The 19,552-nt window shown below is 36.3% G+C and overlaps 1 protein-coding gene across 2 annotated transcripts in view; it reads left to right on the top strand.

The window, feature by feature from the left end:
* The window catches only part of pi4kaa (phosphatidylinositol 4-kinase, catalytic, alpha a), a 43,479-nt gene that overhangs the window by 7,110 nt on the left and 16,817 nt on the right, over nt 1-19,552 (top strand). The window contains exons 10-39 of one of the 2 annotated variants that reach the window (XM_081354127.1): nt 5-101; nt 769-960; nt 1,049-1,149; nt 1,265-1,394; nt 2,072-2,201; nt 2,735-2,830; nt 3,349-3,532; nt 3,616-3,716; nt 4,721-4,889; nt 5,245-5,295; nt 5,797-5,905; nt 7,047-7,183; nt 8,111-8,244; nt 8,331-8,413; nt 9,223-9,293; nt 9,421-9,545; nt 9,778-9,859; nt 9,980-10,063; nt 10,709-10,798; nt 10,890-11,009; nt 11,112-11,204; nt 11,289-11,445; nt 12,139-12,266; nt 12,474-12,632; nt 13,485-13,636; nt 15,939-16,046; nt 16,212-16,339; nt 17,842-18,000; nt 18,500-18,579; nt 18,665-18,864. In XM_081354127.1, coding sequence (XP_081210253.1) covers nt 5-101; nt 769-960; nt 1,049-1,149; nt 1,265-1,394; nt 2,072-2,201; nt 2,735-2,830; nt 3,349-3,532; nt 3,616-3,716; nt 4,721-4,889; nt 5,245-5,295; nt 5,797-5,905; nt 7,047-7,183; nt 8,111-8,244; nt 8,331-8,413; nt 9,223-9,293; nt 9,421-9,545; nt 9,778-9,859; nt 9,980-10,063; nt 10,709-10,798; nt 10,890-11,009; nt 11,112-11,204; nt 11,289-11,445; nt 12,139-12,266; nt 12,474-12,632; nt 13,485-13,636; nt 15,939-16,046; nt 16,212-16,339; nt 17,842-18,000; nt 18,500-18,579; nt 18,665-18,864 — 3,650 coding nt within the window. Of the gene's footprint in view, nt 1-4; nt 102-768; nt 961-1,048; nt 1,150-1,264; nt 1,395-2,071; nt 2,202-2,734; nt 2,831-3,348; nt 3,533-3,615; nt 3,717-4,720; nt 4,890-5,244; nt 5,296-5,796; nt 5,906-7,046; nt 7,184-8,110; nt 8,245-8,330; nt 8,414-9,222; nt 9,294-9,420; nt 9,546-9,777; nt 9,860-9,979; nt 10,064-10,708; nt 10,799-10,889; nt 11,010-11,111; nt 11,205-11,288; nt 11,446-12,138; nt 12,267-12,473; nt 12,633-13,484; nt 13,637-15,938; nt 16,047-16,211; nt 16,433-17,841; nt 18,001-18,499; nt 18,580-18,664; nt 18,865-19,552 lie in introns of both variants that reach the window. The other variant, XM_081354126.1, reaches the window with a different exon arrangement.

Genomic DNA, 19,552 nt, shown 5'->3' with positions numbered 1-19,552 from the left:
ACAGGTCAATGCGGCTGCTAATCTGAACTACAAGACGTTCAGTGATCCGCTGTATGTGGCCATTTTTAAAATGCTGAGGGACACTTTATACTACATGAAAGGTAAATGTAAATAAGTCACCTTTATTTCTATAGCACTTTTACAGTAATAAACAGGAAAATAATGATTCAATAATGCAAACAGAATTCAGTTCTACTATAAAGCAACTCTAAAAAGACAATAGTGTCATTATTCAACTGAAATAGTATGTTAATTATTATTATTTTTTATTCTTTATTAATGATAATACAAATTATTGTTATATTATTATATATAAAGTTTTTTTTTAAAAATTATTATAACAAAATAACTACAGTTTATTACCAATACAATCAAATAATATTTTGTCCTGTTATTCTTATTCTTATTAATCTATATTAATAAATCACAAATAAATGAAATTGTCAATGTATTAACCTTTTAAAATATATAATATTTTTGTGTTATTATTATTATTCATAATCTATTATATTTAATATTATAAATATCAAACAAATAAATGAATTAATTATTTAAATGAATAGTAGAAAATGGTTATAAATGTTTAGATAAATGGCATAGAAGAAAAAAAAAATATATATATATATGTGTATATGTGTATATGTATTTTTTTTTTTTTTTATTTCACACAAATATTTAGCATCTCTAAGACTTGCAGCTTTCACTAACTCCAATAGCTCCAGTAACTCTTCTTACTGTTTGTGTTAATGTGATTGTTTGTGTGCTCAGACCTGCAGGTGTCGTACGTGAAGGAGGTTCATGACTTTGTCCTGGAGCAGTTCAGCAGCAGTCAGTCGGAGCTGCAGAGGATCCTGCATGACGTGGAGTATCTGCACAGCGAGCTGAACCCGCTCAAACTGCGCTGCCAGGCCAACGCCGCCTGCGTGGACCTCATGGTCTGGGCCGTCACGGAGGAACAGGGTGAGACTGAGGCCGTATTCTGGGATCATTTGCTGCATGTGTGTCATGATACACTCGGCTCATTCATTTATCGGCTTGTTTCTGCCAGGTGCGGAGAACCTTTGCACCAAACTGTCTGAGAAGCTGCAGTCTAAGACGTCTAGTAAAGTCATCATCGCTCACATGCCTCTGCTCATCTGCTGCTTACAGGTGCATCCTGAGTTTTGCCCCTCTCACAATGCACTAAGGGAATTATTATTTTGAACATTTTGGGGTGAAATATGATATTTCATGTATAATTGTGCTACATGTGATCTCGAAACAGGGTCTCGGACGGTTGTGTGAGCGCTTCCCTGTGGTGGCTCACTCAGTCACCATGTCTCTAAGAGATTTCTTGGTTGTACCTTCACCTGTGCTGGTGAAGCTCTACAAATATCACAGTCAGTACACCACAGGTGAGATCTTCCCCTTGATTTGGTTCTCATTAACAGTTCATTGTGTCTAGATTTATGCTGCTTGTGTCACGGTACATCAAAACAGAACAAAGTCTTGATTTTGGTCTCTACTAGTTTAGGTTTTCATAATTAAATGTTAAACAAACACATTATTTTCCCCATATTCTCCATTGTTGCAGCTCGTCTCTTCCCAGTCTGTCAGTAACGCTCTGTTTAGTTCCTGTCTCTATGAAGCCCCTCCTTCTGAAAGGCACACTGTGCTCTGATTGGTCTGCTGGATCAGTGTGTTGTGATTGGTCGAGTGCTTTGAGTGTGTTTGAGAAATGCCCCTCCCCTTATCATAACCACCAGTTTAACACACTACTAACTAACTCAACCAGGCCCCGTCCCTTTATTCTGCATATGAATTATTAAATGAGGAATATTGTGACGTGTTCATTCCCGGAAGAAACTCAAGACTACAATGGAGGCGTTTCAGGTGTTCAGAAACAATGATACTGATATAGAGAAGAACTCCCGCTGGAGGGACTTTGTGCTTTCTGACCTTTTTCATGCTCAAACAGCAACATTACAAACTAAAGAAAGATGAATGTGTAAAAAAAACATTATAGGTGCTCTTAAAATATATAAACCGTTGGCTCAGTGCAAGTAGTCTAACTCCATTTCCCACTAAACAGGAACAGGCGAGATCAAGATCCATGTGACCAATGAGCATTCCCAGTCCACCTTTAGTTCTCACGCCAGTAGGAAGAGTCAGCCATCCATGTACGAGCAGCTCCGAGACATCTCTATCGACAATATATGCAGGTAAACCTCCTCTGTACTTTTGAAAATGTTTTCAAATGAAAGTTATGCCTAATATCTGTGCATAATTTATTTAAAATTCATCCTTTACAATATGTGAGATTAGGAGAAATGCGTTCCAAATCATAGTATGCCAAAGATGTCCAGAAAGCATAGTTATTTTGATTTTCAAAGTGAGCATCTGTGCATTTATTTTTTATTTTTTGGCTAATATTCCCAACAATTCCTTTGGATTGCATTGTGTAATTTAGCATTTGCAATTTTATGACTTTGTGATATACAATTTTATGTGTTTCAATAATGACATGCTACTGTTAGCATTAAGAATTTAATGCTTTTAAGGATTAAACTGTTTAAAAGTGTAATTTAAGACATTTATAATGTTACACAAGATTTCTATTTCAATTCAGTCTTGTTCTTTTGAATTTTCTATTCATCAAAGAATCTAGAATGATTCTGAAGTATGATTTTGCAGTTTTTCATATGGTTAACCACAGTTACTAAACACTAATAAGTAACTATTTTTGTTAATCCAGGTGTTTAAAAGCAGGGTTGTCCATGGACTCAGTCATCGTTGAGGCTTTCCTTGCCAGTCTTTCCAATCGTCTCTACATCTCGCAGGAAAATGACAAGTATGTTCTGACAGTAAATCAAATCTCATTCATCTTAATCCAACTTTCTTTCTTATTGTTCATTAAATACTTAGTCTTTTAAATCATTATTTTCGGAAGCTCTCATCTAATAGTATCTAAAGTAGCCTTTATAGTCGGCATGAAACAGAAGTAGACAGTTAATAGATTCTTCTTCCCTATTGTGACGTATATCTGAGTGAAACGGCTTCCTGAAAGGACATCAAATGAAGGGCAGGACTTGATTTTGCCCTTGGGGAATTGAATGAATGGTTGTGGTTTGCTATTGGTGGATCTCATGTGAGTGACAGGTTGCCCCGCCCTCGTCATCAATGAAAAGAAGAGATGCTGCAAGAGGGAGGGGGAGTTATTCTGATCTAAGATTATGAGGCACATGAATTAAAAATAATATTGATGTGCACGGATAAATCATTTAAAATAAATCCTGCAGTATTCCATGAAATATAAAAATTCCATAATGCATAAAAGTGAGAAAAACATTGTGTGTCTCTCTCCCGCAGGGAAGCCCACCTCATCCCAGATCACACCATCCGAGCATTAGGGCACATCGCCGTGGCTCTGAGAGACACTCCCCGTGTGATGGAGCCCATCCTACAGATCCTACAGCAGAAGTTCTGCCAGCCGCCGTCCCAGCTGGACGTGCTCATCATAGATCAGCTGGGCTGTATGGTCATCACCGGGAACGTACGCCGCACTTCTGTCTTCTGTCATAGGGAGTGTTTTGGTCAGTCAATTAGTGCTAACGTCTCCTTATATCTCTCCGACAGCAATACATTTATCAGGAAGTTTGGAACTTGTTCCAGCAGATAAGTGTGAAGGCCAGCTCGATGGTCTACTCCACCAAAGACTACAAGGATCATGGATACAGGTGATTATTCCCTGGGGATTTCTTTGGTATTTTGGCATTACCAAGGAAAATCATATTAATCTCAATAGATAATATCAAGTTGTGCCCTAAATTGTCCTCAATATTCTGTTTCACTCATAAATGTCACATCATAGTTTTTTTCACCCATTTTTTTAATATAAAGTAAAAAACTTGTGATGAATGCAATAAACAACACTGTGTCAGCAACAAATAATATAAATAAATAATAATAATAACAAATTCTGGCTCAATTAACAACAATAAAAAAAAAAAAAAAATTATATATATATATATATATATATATATATATATATATATGTATATATATATATATATATATATATATGTGTGTGTGTGTGTGTGTGTGTGTGTGTGTGTGTGTGTGTGTGTATGTGTATGTGTGTGTGAGTATTATTACTCCAGTCTTCAGTGTCACATTATCCTTCAGAAATCAAATCATTCTAATATGATGATTTGCTGCTTAAGCTTCATGCATTTGTTGAAACCACAATACACTGAAATTCATAATTATCAGATAAAAAATATATTTTTTAAACATAGAACATTACATTGAAACATTGAAAATAATAAGAAATGATTATTGAGCAGCAAATCAGCATATTAGAATGATTTCTGAAGGATCATGTGACACTGAAGACTGGAGTAATGATGCTGAAAATTCAGATTTGATCACAGGAATAAATTACACTTTAAAAATATATTAATTTAAAAAAACAGTTCTTTTAAATTTTAATAATATCACAATATTGCTGTTTTTTACTGTATTTTAAGTATAAGAGATGTCTCTCAAAAACACGAAAAAATCTTAATCAAATGAGGATTTCAAACTTTTGATACATTAAGATATAGATACATACACATGAAAAGTACTGTCAATAACAGTAAGCATGACACTAGCGCATCACAGTACATACATGCTCTTCATATTTACCAAGTGCATCTTTAACATGTCAGTTATCTCAGTATTGTCGTGTTTGGTGCAGACACTGTTCTCTGGCCGTGATCAACGCTCTGGCCAACATCGCAGCGAACCTGCAGACAGAACAGATGGTGGATGAGCTGCTGGTGAATCTGCTGGAGTTGTTTGTGCAGCTGGGACTGGAGGGGAAACGAGCCAGTGAAAGAGCCAGCGAGAAGGGTCCGGCCCTCAAGGTATCGTGTCTTCAGATTAAAGTCCTTTATTGCTATTTCTCTACTTCATTGTAGGACAAGCATGCTTGTGCAGCATGTCCTGCATTCTTTATATTGGACTGCTGTTGTAAATGCAAAGACATTCTGAATGTTACATGATAATAAAAGAGGGAATATAGAAATGCAGTGTGGTCTGCTATAGAAAGGATTGTTTTAATTCAGACCAGATCATAAGTGTTAATGCTGTAATAGGATTTGTCCTTAGAATTCACAGGTGACTCTTGAAAAGTCATGAAATATTTAGTTTCTAAATTGGATTGTTTGAGTAAAGTAGTGTTTCTGCTTTTAAATATATGTTATGTTCATTTTTCCTCAGGCATCCAGCAGCGCTGGGAATTTAGGAGTTCTCATTCCTGTCATTGCTGTGGTAAGAGAATGGGATTTCTGCTAATTTGACTCAATGTACTGTGTACAGTCTACATAGCGTGTAATTACAGTACGCTACATTTTGAAATTTTTGTCACTCACTATTGGTCAACACTGCCTTGATGTCACAGATTTGTTCTTTTAATGTCTAGTTTATGATTTAGAATTGAATATTTGGTTGTTATTTACATGCATGTTTAGATTTAAGATAATCAGATTTATTTAAAAAGGTGCATTTATATTTAAGTCACTGTTTTTAACCTACAGTTGTTTTGTTGAACCATAAATGGATATAAAAAATAAACTTGAATAGATTATAAAATTGAGATTTGCACATTTTTAAAAAGTGCTTACGGTACTTGGGATAAATCAGACTGTATTTGTTGCATAATTTGATCAAATGAACACACTGTATTTCCCCACAGTCTGCACATTTCATTATTTTGGTTAAATCCTGATTGTGTCTCGTTGTTCATAAACTGTCTGCTTTTTTATCTTATAGCTGACCAAACGTTTGCCGGCCATAAAAGAGGCCAAACCGAGACTTCAAAAGCTGTTCAGAGATTTCTGGCTATATTCGGTTGTGATGGGCTTCGCTGTTGAGGGCTCAGGTCAGATATTTGTCTTTTATATATCATTTATATAAGCCAACATATATTTGTAGCTGTTTATTTTCTCTGTTTGTTGAAGATTAAACAATATACTATTACTTGTGATAAAATTATTACTTGGTAAAAATAACTGAAGGCCCCGATATACTCACGGCAAAGATCTTTTTTGTTCTTCCTTTAGGGATAAAAAGACGTTAGAAATACCTTTGGAGCGATTTACCGTTAGCGAACACCCTGACTCCGCCCACACTGCTATGAGCAGTGTTTAGATGAATATGTAAATATTTGTTGCAAAATATCAGAAGCAAAATAAACACAACAAAAATGACAGCGGTGAGAAAACAGCGCTTGAGAAAGCATCTGATCATAGCTATGTGGACATATTTGCACCAGCTCTACAATTCGGCACTCTTTATGCAACAGATTGCTTAAAAGCAAGCAGCTTTACAGTATTAATCATAAAAAACAGTGTCAGTGTCACTTTCAATTTGAATTACAACTTAAATTTGAACTATTAAGCAGCTCTCCAGTGTGTTCAAGTTTTTAATGTGCGTTCACACCATGTCTTAATGACCGTAATTGTGAGATTTCAACTTGTAGAAAGCATTTAAGTCCTCGTAGAGCTTGTAAATACAACTTTTTCTCTTACTTGTACCATAATTGTACGCATAATTCCCAGTCCAAGGACGTTAGAACAGCTCAGAGTGTGTGTTGTCATCTCGAAATTTCGGTATTTACGACATGGCGTGAACTCATTTCTCACCTTGATGGAATGAACAGAAGTGAACCGGAGAAAGTTCCTCGTCAAAGAAGGCGGAGCCTCAGAGCCACACCTTCCTATTACATCATTGCCACGGACCATTGGTAGTTTAAAGGTGTTTACCAGCCTAAATTTTGCTTTGGTGAGCTGCTTCAACCTCCAGAAACAAACTTCGTTTTGACCAGATTTAGTTCGAAATGACGTCACACCAGTTCATCCTTTGATTTCGCTTGAAGTATATCTGGGCCTTGAAGGAAGCCTTGTAATAATACTGCTACTTAATGCAGTGTTTATAATACTCCAATATTAACTGATTGAGATCCAATTTTTTGGTCCAAATATTGATGATACCTTTAGCTGATTTTGAGAAATCTTCTTCAGGTTTGTGGCCGGAGGAGTGGTATGAGGGAGTGTGTGAGATCGCAACCAAATCCCCCCTGCTGACGTTCCCAAGCGGAGAACCGCTGCGCTCAGAACTGCAGTATAACTCCGCCCTGAAGAACGACACTGTCACTCCGGTACTGCTTTATTTCTTGTTATTAAATCTCAGATTGTTCCAATATCGCCAAATCAGAATGATGATTTTGGTCAAATCCGACATGATCGCCTGGCTTATTATCATTAACTAAAAGTAAAACCATACAAGCATTTTCAGTCCCACTTTATATTAAGTGTCTTTAGCTACTATTTTAATCAATAATTTGATACAATGCACTTATTGTGTACATACTGTACATGTTTTTACATTGTACTTCTATTTCAAAATACCTGTATGTACTTACAGCTGTGATTATGTTTGTCCAGCACTTTGGTAAACAATTGTTGTTTTTAAAAAGTGCTCTATAAATAAACTTTGATATGATTATTTCTGAAATAACATCTATAATTTCAATTCGCTTACACTTTAACCAACCCTTAATCTTACCCATGCCACCAAACCTGTGCCTAACCGTACCTGTATCACACCTCAGTAGCAGAAAATATGTGTTTGCAATACAACATGAACACATGAAGTTCATTGATGTCCTCCATTCATTTGCCACAGTTTGAGCCAGTCGTGACAAATGTGGGGGCTCGTCCGGGATTTGAACTTGGGACCTCACATATTAATCTTAATTAAACTTAAACTAAATAAACTAAAAGTAAAAGCAAAAACTTAAACACTATGTAGACATATTTAATCTACAGGGTGGGCCATTTATATGGATACACCGTAATAACATGGGAATGGTTGGTGATATTAAAGTCCTGTTTGTGGCACATTAGTATATGTGAGGGGGCAAACTCCTCAAGATGGGTGGTGACCATGACATATACTAATGTGCCACAAACAGGACTTTAATATCACCAACCATTCCCATGTTATTACGGTGTATCCATATAAATGGCCCACCCTGTATAATAGTATATCAATGATACTAAAATAACATTGAATGTGTTTCTAGGCCGAGTTGAATGATTTGAGGGGAACCATCATTAATCTCCTGGATCCTCCTCCTGAGGTCGCTGCGCTCATCAATAAACTGGACTTTGCCATGTCCACCTACCTCCTGTCCGTCTACCGGCTGGAGTACATGAGGTACGAGGGAACGCCAGTCTATTAGACTCGTGTCTGATGATTTGTTTTTTGTCTGAACAGTCACGTGACCTCTTGTAACTTCTCAGGGTGTTACGCTCACTGGATTCTGATCGTTTCCAAGTGATGTTTCGTTATTTTGAAGACCGAGCTATCCAGAAGGATAAATCAGGTGGGCTAAACCTTTTGTTTCGGAGGATTTAAGGAGTATTTTGTAACCTCTTTTAATGCACTACAGACAAAACCATGTTTTTTTTTGTTTCTTAAATGTAAATTAAACTGATCAGTGCATAACACTGATCAGTTTTGAGATTCTGGGCTATTTTGCTTTCAAATTTTTTTTTTTTTTTTTTTTTTAATGTTTTTATTTTCGCTTCTTTCAAGCTAGTGGGAAGAAAACATCCAAAATAGACATATATATTTTATATATCTATTTTATTACACTATATCTATTTTTGTCTGTAGATTTCAATAATAATACATGTCTTAAAATGGGATTTTTAAAGTGAGATTTTTCTCCACTTAAGCAGCACTTCTATCAAACTTTACAGTTTTATTCCTATCTATATTCTGAGGGGTTTGTTCATATATCATTCACCTCATTTATATTACATTTTATTGCTAAACACATGGTGAATTTATTTTTGTCTGGCTGTTGAAAGTATTTTCTGTGTTGAAAGTAAAATGCTGTCAGCAATTTTGAATTTTGAGCCTTACTTTATCCAATTTTCAGATTTTGGTTCAGGAAATCTATGTAAATGAAGGCATCATAGATGCCTATTTATGTCTATTAAACAGGATTTCAGAGAACTTGTAATACAAAATGAAATGTCTTAATGTACTGAGATTAATCAACTGGAGAAGTGTCTTTTAGTTAAAACTTGCCCTACTCACCTGTGGCGTCTTGCCTAAAGATTCAAGTTAGCAAATCTATTCATTTGACAGCTTTGATGTGATTATGTCTTTGTTATTTCCTCTCAGGAATGATGCAGTGTGTCATTGCAGTGAGTGACAAGGTCTTTGATGTCTTTCTTCAGATGATGGCTGACAAGGTAAATGAAAACTGAAGTGCTTAATGCTTAACGTGAACAGCTTTAGCATCTCTTCCTAACTAGACTCAAATTAAGGACATGAACCACTCGTTGTTGTCCTCTAATTTTAGATTTTTTTCCCCCCTAGGATAAGACCAAAGCCCATGAGGAGGAGTTAGAAAATCATGCTCAGTTCCTGTTGGTCAACTTCAACCACATTCACAAGAGAATCCGAAGAGTGGCTGACAAATATCTGTCAGGACTCGCTGAGACGTGGGTGCTTCTCCATTACAATCACAGAAAATTACTATTTTAAACCATATTCTCTTGAGATGTTGTTTCTGTAGATATGATTAAGAATCAATTTTAACATTGAACTGGTAAAGTTAGTGTTTTTATGTGGGTTGGTTGATTATTGGTCATCTCAAAAAACAATAGAAATAGTGACTCAGGTTGATTTCTTCTTCTTGAACATTGGAACCTTGTCTCTTTGTTTTTCTTGTAGTTTCCCGCACTTGTTGTGGAGCGGCCGTGTCCTGAGGACCATGCTGGATATATTACAGACCCTGTCTCTTTCACTCAGCGCTGTATGTGCTTCTTCCTTTGCTCAGATCAAAGTTAATGTGTTTCCTCATTTGGAGATTTGTGACAGGAGATGTTTATGATACATTACATTATTGATTTTAAAATCTTGAACTGTTCTTCAGGACATCCACAAAGACCAGCCGTATTATGACATACCGGACACCCCGTATCGCATCACAGTGCCGGACACATACGAGGCCAGAGAGGTGCATTTACTTCACTTATTTATTGATTTGACACTTATTTAAATCACAGGAATATGTACAGTACCGGTGAATAGTCTGGAAACATTACTATTTTTTTTTTTTTTTAAAGAAGTCTTATGCTCATCAAGCCTGCTTTTTTTTATCAATAATACAGAAAAAACAGTAATATGAAGCAGCACAACTTTCCAAAATTGATTATAAATCAGCAAATTAGAATGATTTTTGAAGGATCATGAAGATAGCTGATGAAAATAAATTATATTTTAAAGTATATTAAAATAGAAAACAGTTATTTTAAATTGTAATAATATTTCACAATATTACTGTTTTTTTTCTGTATTTTTGATCAGATAAATGCGGGCTTGATGAACATAAGAGACTTTCAAAAACATTAAAAATATTAATGTTTCCTATCTTTTGACTGGCACTGGTAACGATATTTATTTATATGATATTTATATTTATTTATTCATTTATAATTTTTTATTGTAAATCTGCTTGCTTTTTACTATCACTTGAAAAAAGATTTGGGAAAAAAATTTGCACAAAAAAGAAAACATAGATATGAAATTTGGCTTCTTATGAAAAAGCATGCTATTGCATATGTGTAAGTGATACATTTGGGATGTTATATGTCACGTGTAGAGCATAGTGAAAGACTTTGCTGCCCGCTGTGGAGAAATCCTTAAAGAGGCCATGAAATGGGCGCCATCGGTCACCAAATCTCACCTACAGGTTTGGATTTCCATTAAAAAAACAACAACAGAGATTTGACTTCAGCAGCACTCTGCAATGATTTTTAACATCATCTATGTATTGTCCACAGGAATACCTGAATAAGCATCAGAACTGGGTGTCAGGTCTGTCTCAGCACACGGGTCTGGCGATGGCCACTGAGAGTATCCTGCACTTTGCCGGATACAATCGCCAGAGCACCAGTCTGGGTGTAAGATGAACGACTTGTGTTGTGGTTTAGTTCATGCTGAAGGGATATTGACTAGTTCATCAGTGATTAAATAACCAAAAAGTATGTTTTCTCTCATTTCAGACCACTCAGCTCACAGAAAGACCAACATGCGTGAAGAAAGACTACTCTAACTTCATGGCCTCCCTTAACCTCAGAAACCGCTATGCTGGAGAGGTAGTGCTAAATAATAAAGCAGATGCTGTTGGGTATTTTATGAAAAAAGCATTAGTCTTACCTCCTCACATGTCTCGCATGCAGGTGGCAGGGATGATCCATTTCTCAGAGGCCACGCGGAGCACGTCGGACCTGAATAAGCTGATGATTCGTCAGATGAATGAAGCTCTGGACGGAGGCCAGCCAGAAGCCTTCACTGAAGCCATGTTCAAAATGGCTGCGCTGTTGATCAGCTCCAAAGGCATGTCACTTCATTGCAAGCCATACGCCAACAGTAGATCTTCATCATGTTGGATTGCAATAATGTACATTTCATAATCAGCTGTTAAAGTATACCACAAAACATGTTAAATTTCACATTTAAATTTCACATCAAAGTCTTGATTTAGTTTTTGGGCTCTATTAGAATAAGTTTTCATTCTTGAATGTTCAAAAAACACATAATTTTCCCCATATTCTCCATTGTTGCAGCTCCTCTCTTCCCAGTCTGTCAGTAACGCTCTGTTTAGTTCCTGTCTCTATGAAGCTCCTCCTTCTGAAAAGCACACTGTGCTCTGATTGGTCGACTGGATCAGTGTGTTATGATTGGTCAAGAGCTTCAAGTATGTTTGGGAAATGTCCTGTCCCTTACCATAACGGCCAGTTTAACACACTACAAACTAACTCAACCAGGCCCCGCCCCTTTATTCTGCGTATGAATTATTTAAATGAGGAATATTGTGACGTGTTCGTTCCCGGAAGAAACTCAAGACTACAATGGAGGCGTTTCAGGAGTTCAGAAACACTGACACTGATATAGAGAATAGTGAATTTGTGCTTCGTATCTTTTTTCATGGAACATTACACTCTAAAGAAAGTTGAACATGTAAAAAAGCATAATAGGACCCCTTTAAGAAAGTAAATAGAGTATTGATTGTTGTATTTATTTATGTAGAATGGGACCCTCAGCTACTGCATCAACTCTGCTGGTCTCCATTAAAGATGTTTACGGAGAATGGCATGGAAACGGCTATAGCCTGCTGGGAATGGCTCCTGGCTGGAAGGACAGGTGTTGAAGTCCCGGTAAGACACACATGTAAACGCAGCATCATCAGAATCCCAATATTTCATTATATCAATACCAAGTCCAGTCAAATTTATGTATATAGCGCTTTTTATAAATCACTGCTGTTATATTAGATGAAAATTGTTCCATATTCTGTGCATATTTTAGCTATGCCGGTTTTACAAAATGCTCTTTGCCAAGTTTTCCCTGCATTCTGTGTTCAGTTCATGCGGGAGATGGCTGGTGCATGGCAGATGACCGTCGAGCTGAAGATGGGGCTGTTCTCTGACGCCCAGGTGGAGGCGGATCCCCTGGCGGCCTCAGAGGAAAGCCAACCCATCCCCTGCCCGCCCGACGTCACGCCACACTACATCTGGATTGAGGTTACGGTTGCCTTGTTTATCCGTCCAAGCTTACAGGCATTTCCAAAGCTGTAGATTTACCCCACCCAAAAGCTTCTTATGATACACACCAGAAATAGCTTGAAGAGCTTGCGAGGAAATCTCACTCTCCTCTATTGTGATGGGGTCGTTCTTCAAATAGAACTGTTGTGTAATTGCATCAGTAAACTTTTTACTACATTTTGCTACTGAATTGCTGTGTTTTAGCAAGCAGTTTGCTCTGTTTAATTTGTTGTGATTTTTTTTTTTTTTAGTTTCCCAAAATTACATACATTTTATTTACATTTAAATGTATTAATTTAGCAGACAAAGCGACTTTCAAAGAGTAATTTCAGCTCCTGATCTTTCTCAGCACTTGATACACAGAAAACAGCATTTTCTCGAAATGAACAACACAAACTAAACTCTTCCAGTCTCAGCTACAACTACAGTGTTTGAGCGCGGGGCAAAGTAGACGTTGTTCGAGGGCAGCCAATGAAGACCAGGCTGGCATTATGCAAATTTGTTACAAACCTACATATGTTTGTATGTATGTATTTTGCTGACGACTCGTTTCAGCAGTTTAGAATCGATTCTTTCTTTTAGGAGACAATAACTTTATTTATCTTGAACTTTGCAGACCTTTTACTTTTACAAACAGCTATATTGCACACTGCATAAAAGGTCATGATAAGGCAACTTTAAGGAGGCAATAACATGAGAAGTGCTAGCTAAACATTGTCCAGAATAGTACATACAAGCTATAACAAGGATGGGTTTAAAAAAAGTGGAAGCATAGAAGCATAAATAGCATTTATTTCATCAAGTTTATTGTCTTTTTTCCTATTTGTATAGTTTCTGGTCCAGCGTTTTGAGATCGCCAAGTACAGCAGTGCGGATCAGGTGGAGATTTTCGGCAGTCTTTTGCAGAGGTCTATCTCTCTCAATGTTGGTGGCCCAAAAAGCAGCTTGAACCGCCATGTGGCGGCCATTGGACCTCGCTTCAGGTTAGCAAGAAGACTAGACTGTTAAAAATTATTTAAATAAAAAATATGTTTTACTTAACTATTTCAGTCTTCCTACTTTGTTTAATTCAGTGTGTTCCTTGCCTTTTCTTTGTAAGTATTTGTGAAATTTACTAGCAATTTCTGACTGAAAGTCCTACGTAATTTTTTTTTCATTGTATTTCATTACATTTACACTGTTTTTTTTTGTAGTTTGTAGTAAAAAAAAAAAACATAAAAACAAGCTCGGACTTGCCCTCCTACATTCTGACATAGTGACCAATAAAAAAATCATCCAGTTGAAATTTGCTATATATATTATATATTGCTTTATGTGAGTGTACTGTATGTATGCAATAAAAGTATACTATATATACAATATATTATATATTGAGCTGTGTGATAAGTTTACATTTTAACATGTGAATTTACACAGTTCTCAGAACCCCAATAAAAAATAAGTATGCTAAAACATTTTTTTAATGTATTTAAGTAATTATTCCAGTAAACAGTCATTTATAAGAAATGTTCAAGTAAGCAGTAATTTTTAACATAATTACATAATTGTAAAATAGTACTTTACAATATTGTAATTATTCATCTAATTAACTTTATTTGTTATATTATAATAAATGTATTTGTTGGCGGCCCAAAATGCTACCAGATCTCGCTTCAGGTCAGCTAGAACAGGGGTTCCCAAACTTTTTCATTCTGGGACCCACCTAGACAAGTATAATCAATCTCAAGACCCACTTGCACTGGTGCTACCAACTTTCTCAGTTGGTCGCACCAGCATGATTTGGTCGCACCTTTTTTTTTTTTTTTTTTTTTTTTTTTTGCTACATGCCATGGGATTAATCAATGCATGCTGATGGTCTTAATCTGCATACCCTAGTTTTGCACTGATGTAATAAGACTGACAGTGACACAAGACCTCATGTTAGCAAAATATTTTAAACTTTTAACTCTTAAAAAATTTTAAAAAACATGAATGTTCTTTAATGTTTGATTATAATGTTACCGTCTTCACATAGGGATGGGAAATAAGATTTTATCAATAATAATAATGCCACCGACGATTCTGATTATCAATCCGATTCTTTAACGATTCTCTTATCGATTCTTGATAGCACTGTGTGGAAAAATGTAGTCATATGCTTTTCAAAAAAAACAAGGAGTTTTATTTATTTTAAAGCTTATGCTTGAGTAAGCAAACTGTACTTTTTATGTAATTTATGTAATAAATAGAACCTTATTGTAAAGTGTTACTGATTATACACCGATTCAGACGTCTCCTGAGTTCACTGTTGGAAAGATCAGTTGTTTTATCCATTCATTAAAATGAATCGGTTCAAAGGAGTCATTAGTTCGCGAATTGGACGTGTCGTGCGCGTTGTGTGATTATCCCAGCAGTTAGGACATGGACATCCAAGATTTGTGTCAACACAGAAAACATTTCATCACTGGATAGTTTTATTCGTTTAATTAAAGTGTTGTTTTATGTCAGCTGAATGTCGGGGACGCTTTTCAGAGAAGATAAGGCAACAACTTATTTAGCACAATTCACCCAGCGGTAATTAAGGGAAAAAAATCTCTGAATGCTCCACATGAAACTTTGTCTTTCGACATTTTACCACCGTGTCGATTTATTTTGATTAATATGTGCGAGGGAGAGAGAGCAAGACAGCGCTTAGTTTGGAGACGGTGAAGACTTGTTTACTCGCCTGGCTCAGAAGAGAGAGAGACCGCTCTGTTTGTTCTTTCAGTTAAACATGCACTGTGACTGTCACAAGCGCAGCAGTTCATCTACATTAGGCTACTCACCAATCAAATAAGACTTTGGCGGGACAAAAATTAACTTTGGCGGGCGCTAAAACTCACTTAAGAGTCGTTTGGTCATTAATTGGACTGGTTTTGTTTCACTCATCATAACGTAAATTTAGCTGCAGCTAAGTGCCTTTGTGCGACCCACCTTTTCTCACTGTGTGACCCACAAGTGGGTCGCGACCCACAGTTTGAAAACCACTGAGCTAGAAGACTACACTGTATAAAATTATTGTATAAAGAGCAAGTTTTGCAAGAAAATACTTAAAATTTCACATTTAATTCAATGTGCTCCCTTGACGTTTCTTTGTAATCAATTATTGTCAAATTTACTAGCGATTTCTAGTAATTAGTAAGTAAATTCTACCAAAAAATGTTCAGTGTAGTTCATTACATTTACACTTTTTTGTTGTTGTTGTAGTTAACATAAATAGTTTTTTTTTTGTTTTTTTTATGTTTTACAACATTTCTCTGCACTTAGGCTGTTGACGCTCGGTCTCGCCCTCCTGCATTCTGACGTAGTGACCAACTCCACCATCCGTAACGTCCTGCGGGAAAAGATTTACTCCACCGCCTTTGATTATTTCAGGTACTGGAAAGAAAACATTGGACTTTTTGATATGATAAATGCTTGTTAAGAAAATGGGGGAAAATAATGTTGAGTTAATAAACTTTTATTTATTTGTCTGCTTGTGTCCTTCTTTAGTAAATTAATTGAATCCTAATTATATCTCTTTATTTTTTTTTCTTTCAGCGTCGCATCGAAGTTCCCCACGCAGGGAGACAAACGTCTGCGCGAGGACATCAGCATAATGATCCGCTTCTACGCCAACATCCTCTCCGATAAGAAGTACCTAGCTGCCAGTCAGCTCGTGCCACCTGGTGAGCTTGGCTCCAATCCCCCTCAAAGCTCCCTATCTGCTGGGATTTTCGGATCGCTTATCGTTTCCAGCACTTCTCCGCTATCGATATTAAGTAAGCCTCTCTTGCTACAACTGTGCAACTACAGTGCAGCAGGAGCTTGTTTATGAGGTTCAAATTTGCATGCCTGCAAATTTGAAACCAATACTAAAAATGCACGGCAATCATCCGGGCGGCCAAATTTATCAATTTGTTTGCTAAGCGCAAATTGACAAATGCATCCGTCCCGTATACACCCCCCCCTCCTCCCTTATCGCCACCACCCTTCTCTATCCATCGTAGAAAACAGGATCTCATCAGAACATTAGCACTTTCATATAAAATGCATGATCATTTCAATACCAGAGAACTAATTGAGACTTCATTCGTCCCCTTAAAGCCTCTCCATCGCGTGATGTGCTACATCGCCAGACATCACCACAAATCAGTTGCTTCGCTTGGTATTTACTCGTCGAATGTATAATTTGCAGGCTTCACTTCCTCGAAATGCTGTGTTGTTAATAATTCATTAAAGAAAATGGAAATAGGAGAGGAGAAAAAGTGCTGGAATGATGGAACAACCAAATAGTAAAAGGGAAAGAAAGTTGAAATGGAGTAAAATAATTCAATTAATTTACAAATCATTTTAAGGGTGAATTTCACAGAAACTGTCAAGAACATGTTCAGGTCATATTTCACCTCTAAATCAGAAGAAAGAAATAGGAAATCTATTTTAGGACCATTTTTGCAGTGACTTTTTTTTTTGACAATTATGCACATTTTCCCAAAACTAAACTATCACAGAAAAATTATATTATATTATATTATATTATATTATATTATATTATATTATATTATATTATATTATATTATATTATATTATATTATATTATATTATATTATATTATATTATATTATATTATATAGTGCACTCATTTTTCCCCCATCAAAACATTTTTTAAAGAAATTGTGCTTAAAATATGTATTTAAAAAGTATTTGAAATATGTGTAAAATCGTTTCTAGTTAATTGAGTCCATATAAAATCTCAAATGATTGTCATTGCAATATCCTCACCTTCCTAAAAGTCATTTGATCATCAAAATGACTTGGGCAATTATTTTAGGAAGGTGGCGATATGTAAATGAAAATCTAATGAGATTAATCACTAAAATAATAATTGAAATTACAAATAAACTCAAAAGAAAAACATTTGAGTGCATTGAAGTAATGAGAATTTGGGGAAATGTGCTTAAATGTCTCAAAAAATAATGTCACAATGCAATAAAAATATGAATAATAAATAAATTGGCCTCGTTTTCTTTATGCTAAATATAATCATTTTTTTATTTCTTGTGATTTTAGTGAGAACTATGACCCGCACACGGTCTTCATGAGATTCACCCTTAATAGTTTAGGTGTTTGGTACCAGAAAGGAGAGTAAAATTCTACAAAATCCTTGGCTTGACGACGTTTCCTTTCACAGACAACCAGGATCCGTCCCTGAACAGTTTGTCGGTGATGAACGCCACTGATCCCAGGAATAACATGGACATGGCTGTGGGTTCCCGGCAGCAGAGCGCTCAGGGCTGGATTAACACCTACCCCCTGTCCAGCGGGATGTCCACCACCTCTAAGAAATCAGGTATCGCTCATCCAGATTCGTTTTAATAGTTTAATCTGCTTAGCCAGTGTCTACCTGCTAATGCTATGATCTCCCTGATTGCTAAGAGTCAGCAGGACACTTAGATGAGCAATAAGTGCTTTCTGAGCTAATGGAAACAAAGTGGCCATTGCTTCACTGATTACTCTATTTTTTTAGTGTCATGCATTATGAACATTGCATTTTAAAGAGTCTTTTGGTTTCCGTAAGATCCGTTAAGGCTTTAGTTTATTTTCAAAACACAAATGAAGATATTTTTGATGAAATCTGAGGGATTTCTGTCCTTCCATTGACAGCTAAGCAACTACCACTTTGACGCTTCAAAAACTTCATAAAAAGATCGCAAAACTAATCCATATGAATATATGAGCGGTTTAGTCCAAATTTTCTGAAGAGACACAATCGCTTTATATGATGAACAGATTGGATCTAGCCGTTTATTCAGCTCTCTCATATCTTCTCTTGTTTCCTTTCACTATAGGCATGTCTAAAAAGAGCAACAGAGGCACCCAGTTGCACAAGTACTACATGAAACGGAGGACGTTACTGTTGGCCTTACTGGTATGAGACGCCTTTTCCCGCAACCTGATTTCGTCATCATCAGTTCCTGATTAACAAATATTGAGCGTCTCTGCTTTCTCAACAGGCCAGTGAGATCGAGCGACTGACCACTTGGTACAACCCGCTGTCAACACAGGAGCTGGCCATCGCCACCGAGCAGTCGGTAGAAACCAGCATCTCTAACTGGAGATCCAAATACATCAACCTGAGTGAGAAACAATGGAAGGACAATGTCAATTTGGCCTGGAGTATCGCTCCGTACCTGGCCATGCAGCTTCCAGCCAGGTACACCAACAACAACACTATTAGCTCTGTCCCAAACTCTAGTGAGCCGTCTACCTAGACTGCATCTTAGTGTTGATCTTCTCTTTTAAGTCATTTTGACCAACTGTAGCAATGTTTCAGGCATGCATCCTTTGTGCAAAATACCATCCCAGAATGTAATGTGTCGAATTCAGATGGAAAAAAATATTTTAAATGGCAGAATGAATGAAACCTATTTTTAATGACAGTAACGCACATCGTTCAAAAACTGTATTATATTATATTATATTATATTATATTATATTATATTATATTATATTATATTATATTATATTATATTATATTATATTATATTATATTATATTATATTATATTATATTATATTATATTATATTATTAGGGCTGTCAATCGATTAAAAATGTTAATCTAATTAATTACATACTCTGTGATTAATGAATCTAAATTAATCGCATACATAATTTTTACGTAATTGTGATTGCTAACTGACGTCCTGTGATCCCTGTCAGCGCGATGACGTACCTCCGGATTAACGTTAACTCCTGGATGCTTTGCATTGATGAGGCACTTTAGAGTGGACGAACTCCGGTGATATGCAAATCCCTTGCTGCAGACATTGCAGATGACTTTATTTTTATCAACACTTCCATCCGGCCGTTTTTTATAAGTAAATGTTCCAATCAATGATCC

The sequence above is a fragment of the Scardinius erythrophthalmus genome, assembly GCF_964197995.2.
Source record: "Scardinius erythrophthalmus genome assembly, chromosome: 23".
In the NCBI taxonomy this organism is placed as follows: Eukaryota; Metazoa; Chordata; class Actinopteri; order Cypriniformes; family Leuciscidae; genus Scardinius; species Scardinius erythrophthalmus.
The sequence above is the reverse complement of the archived record's forward strand: the minus strand, read 5'-3'. Positions and strand labels throughout refer to the sequence as shown.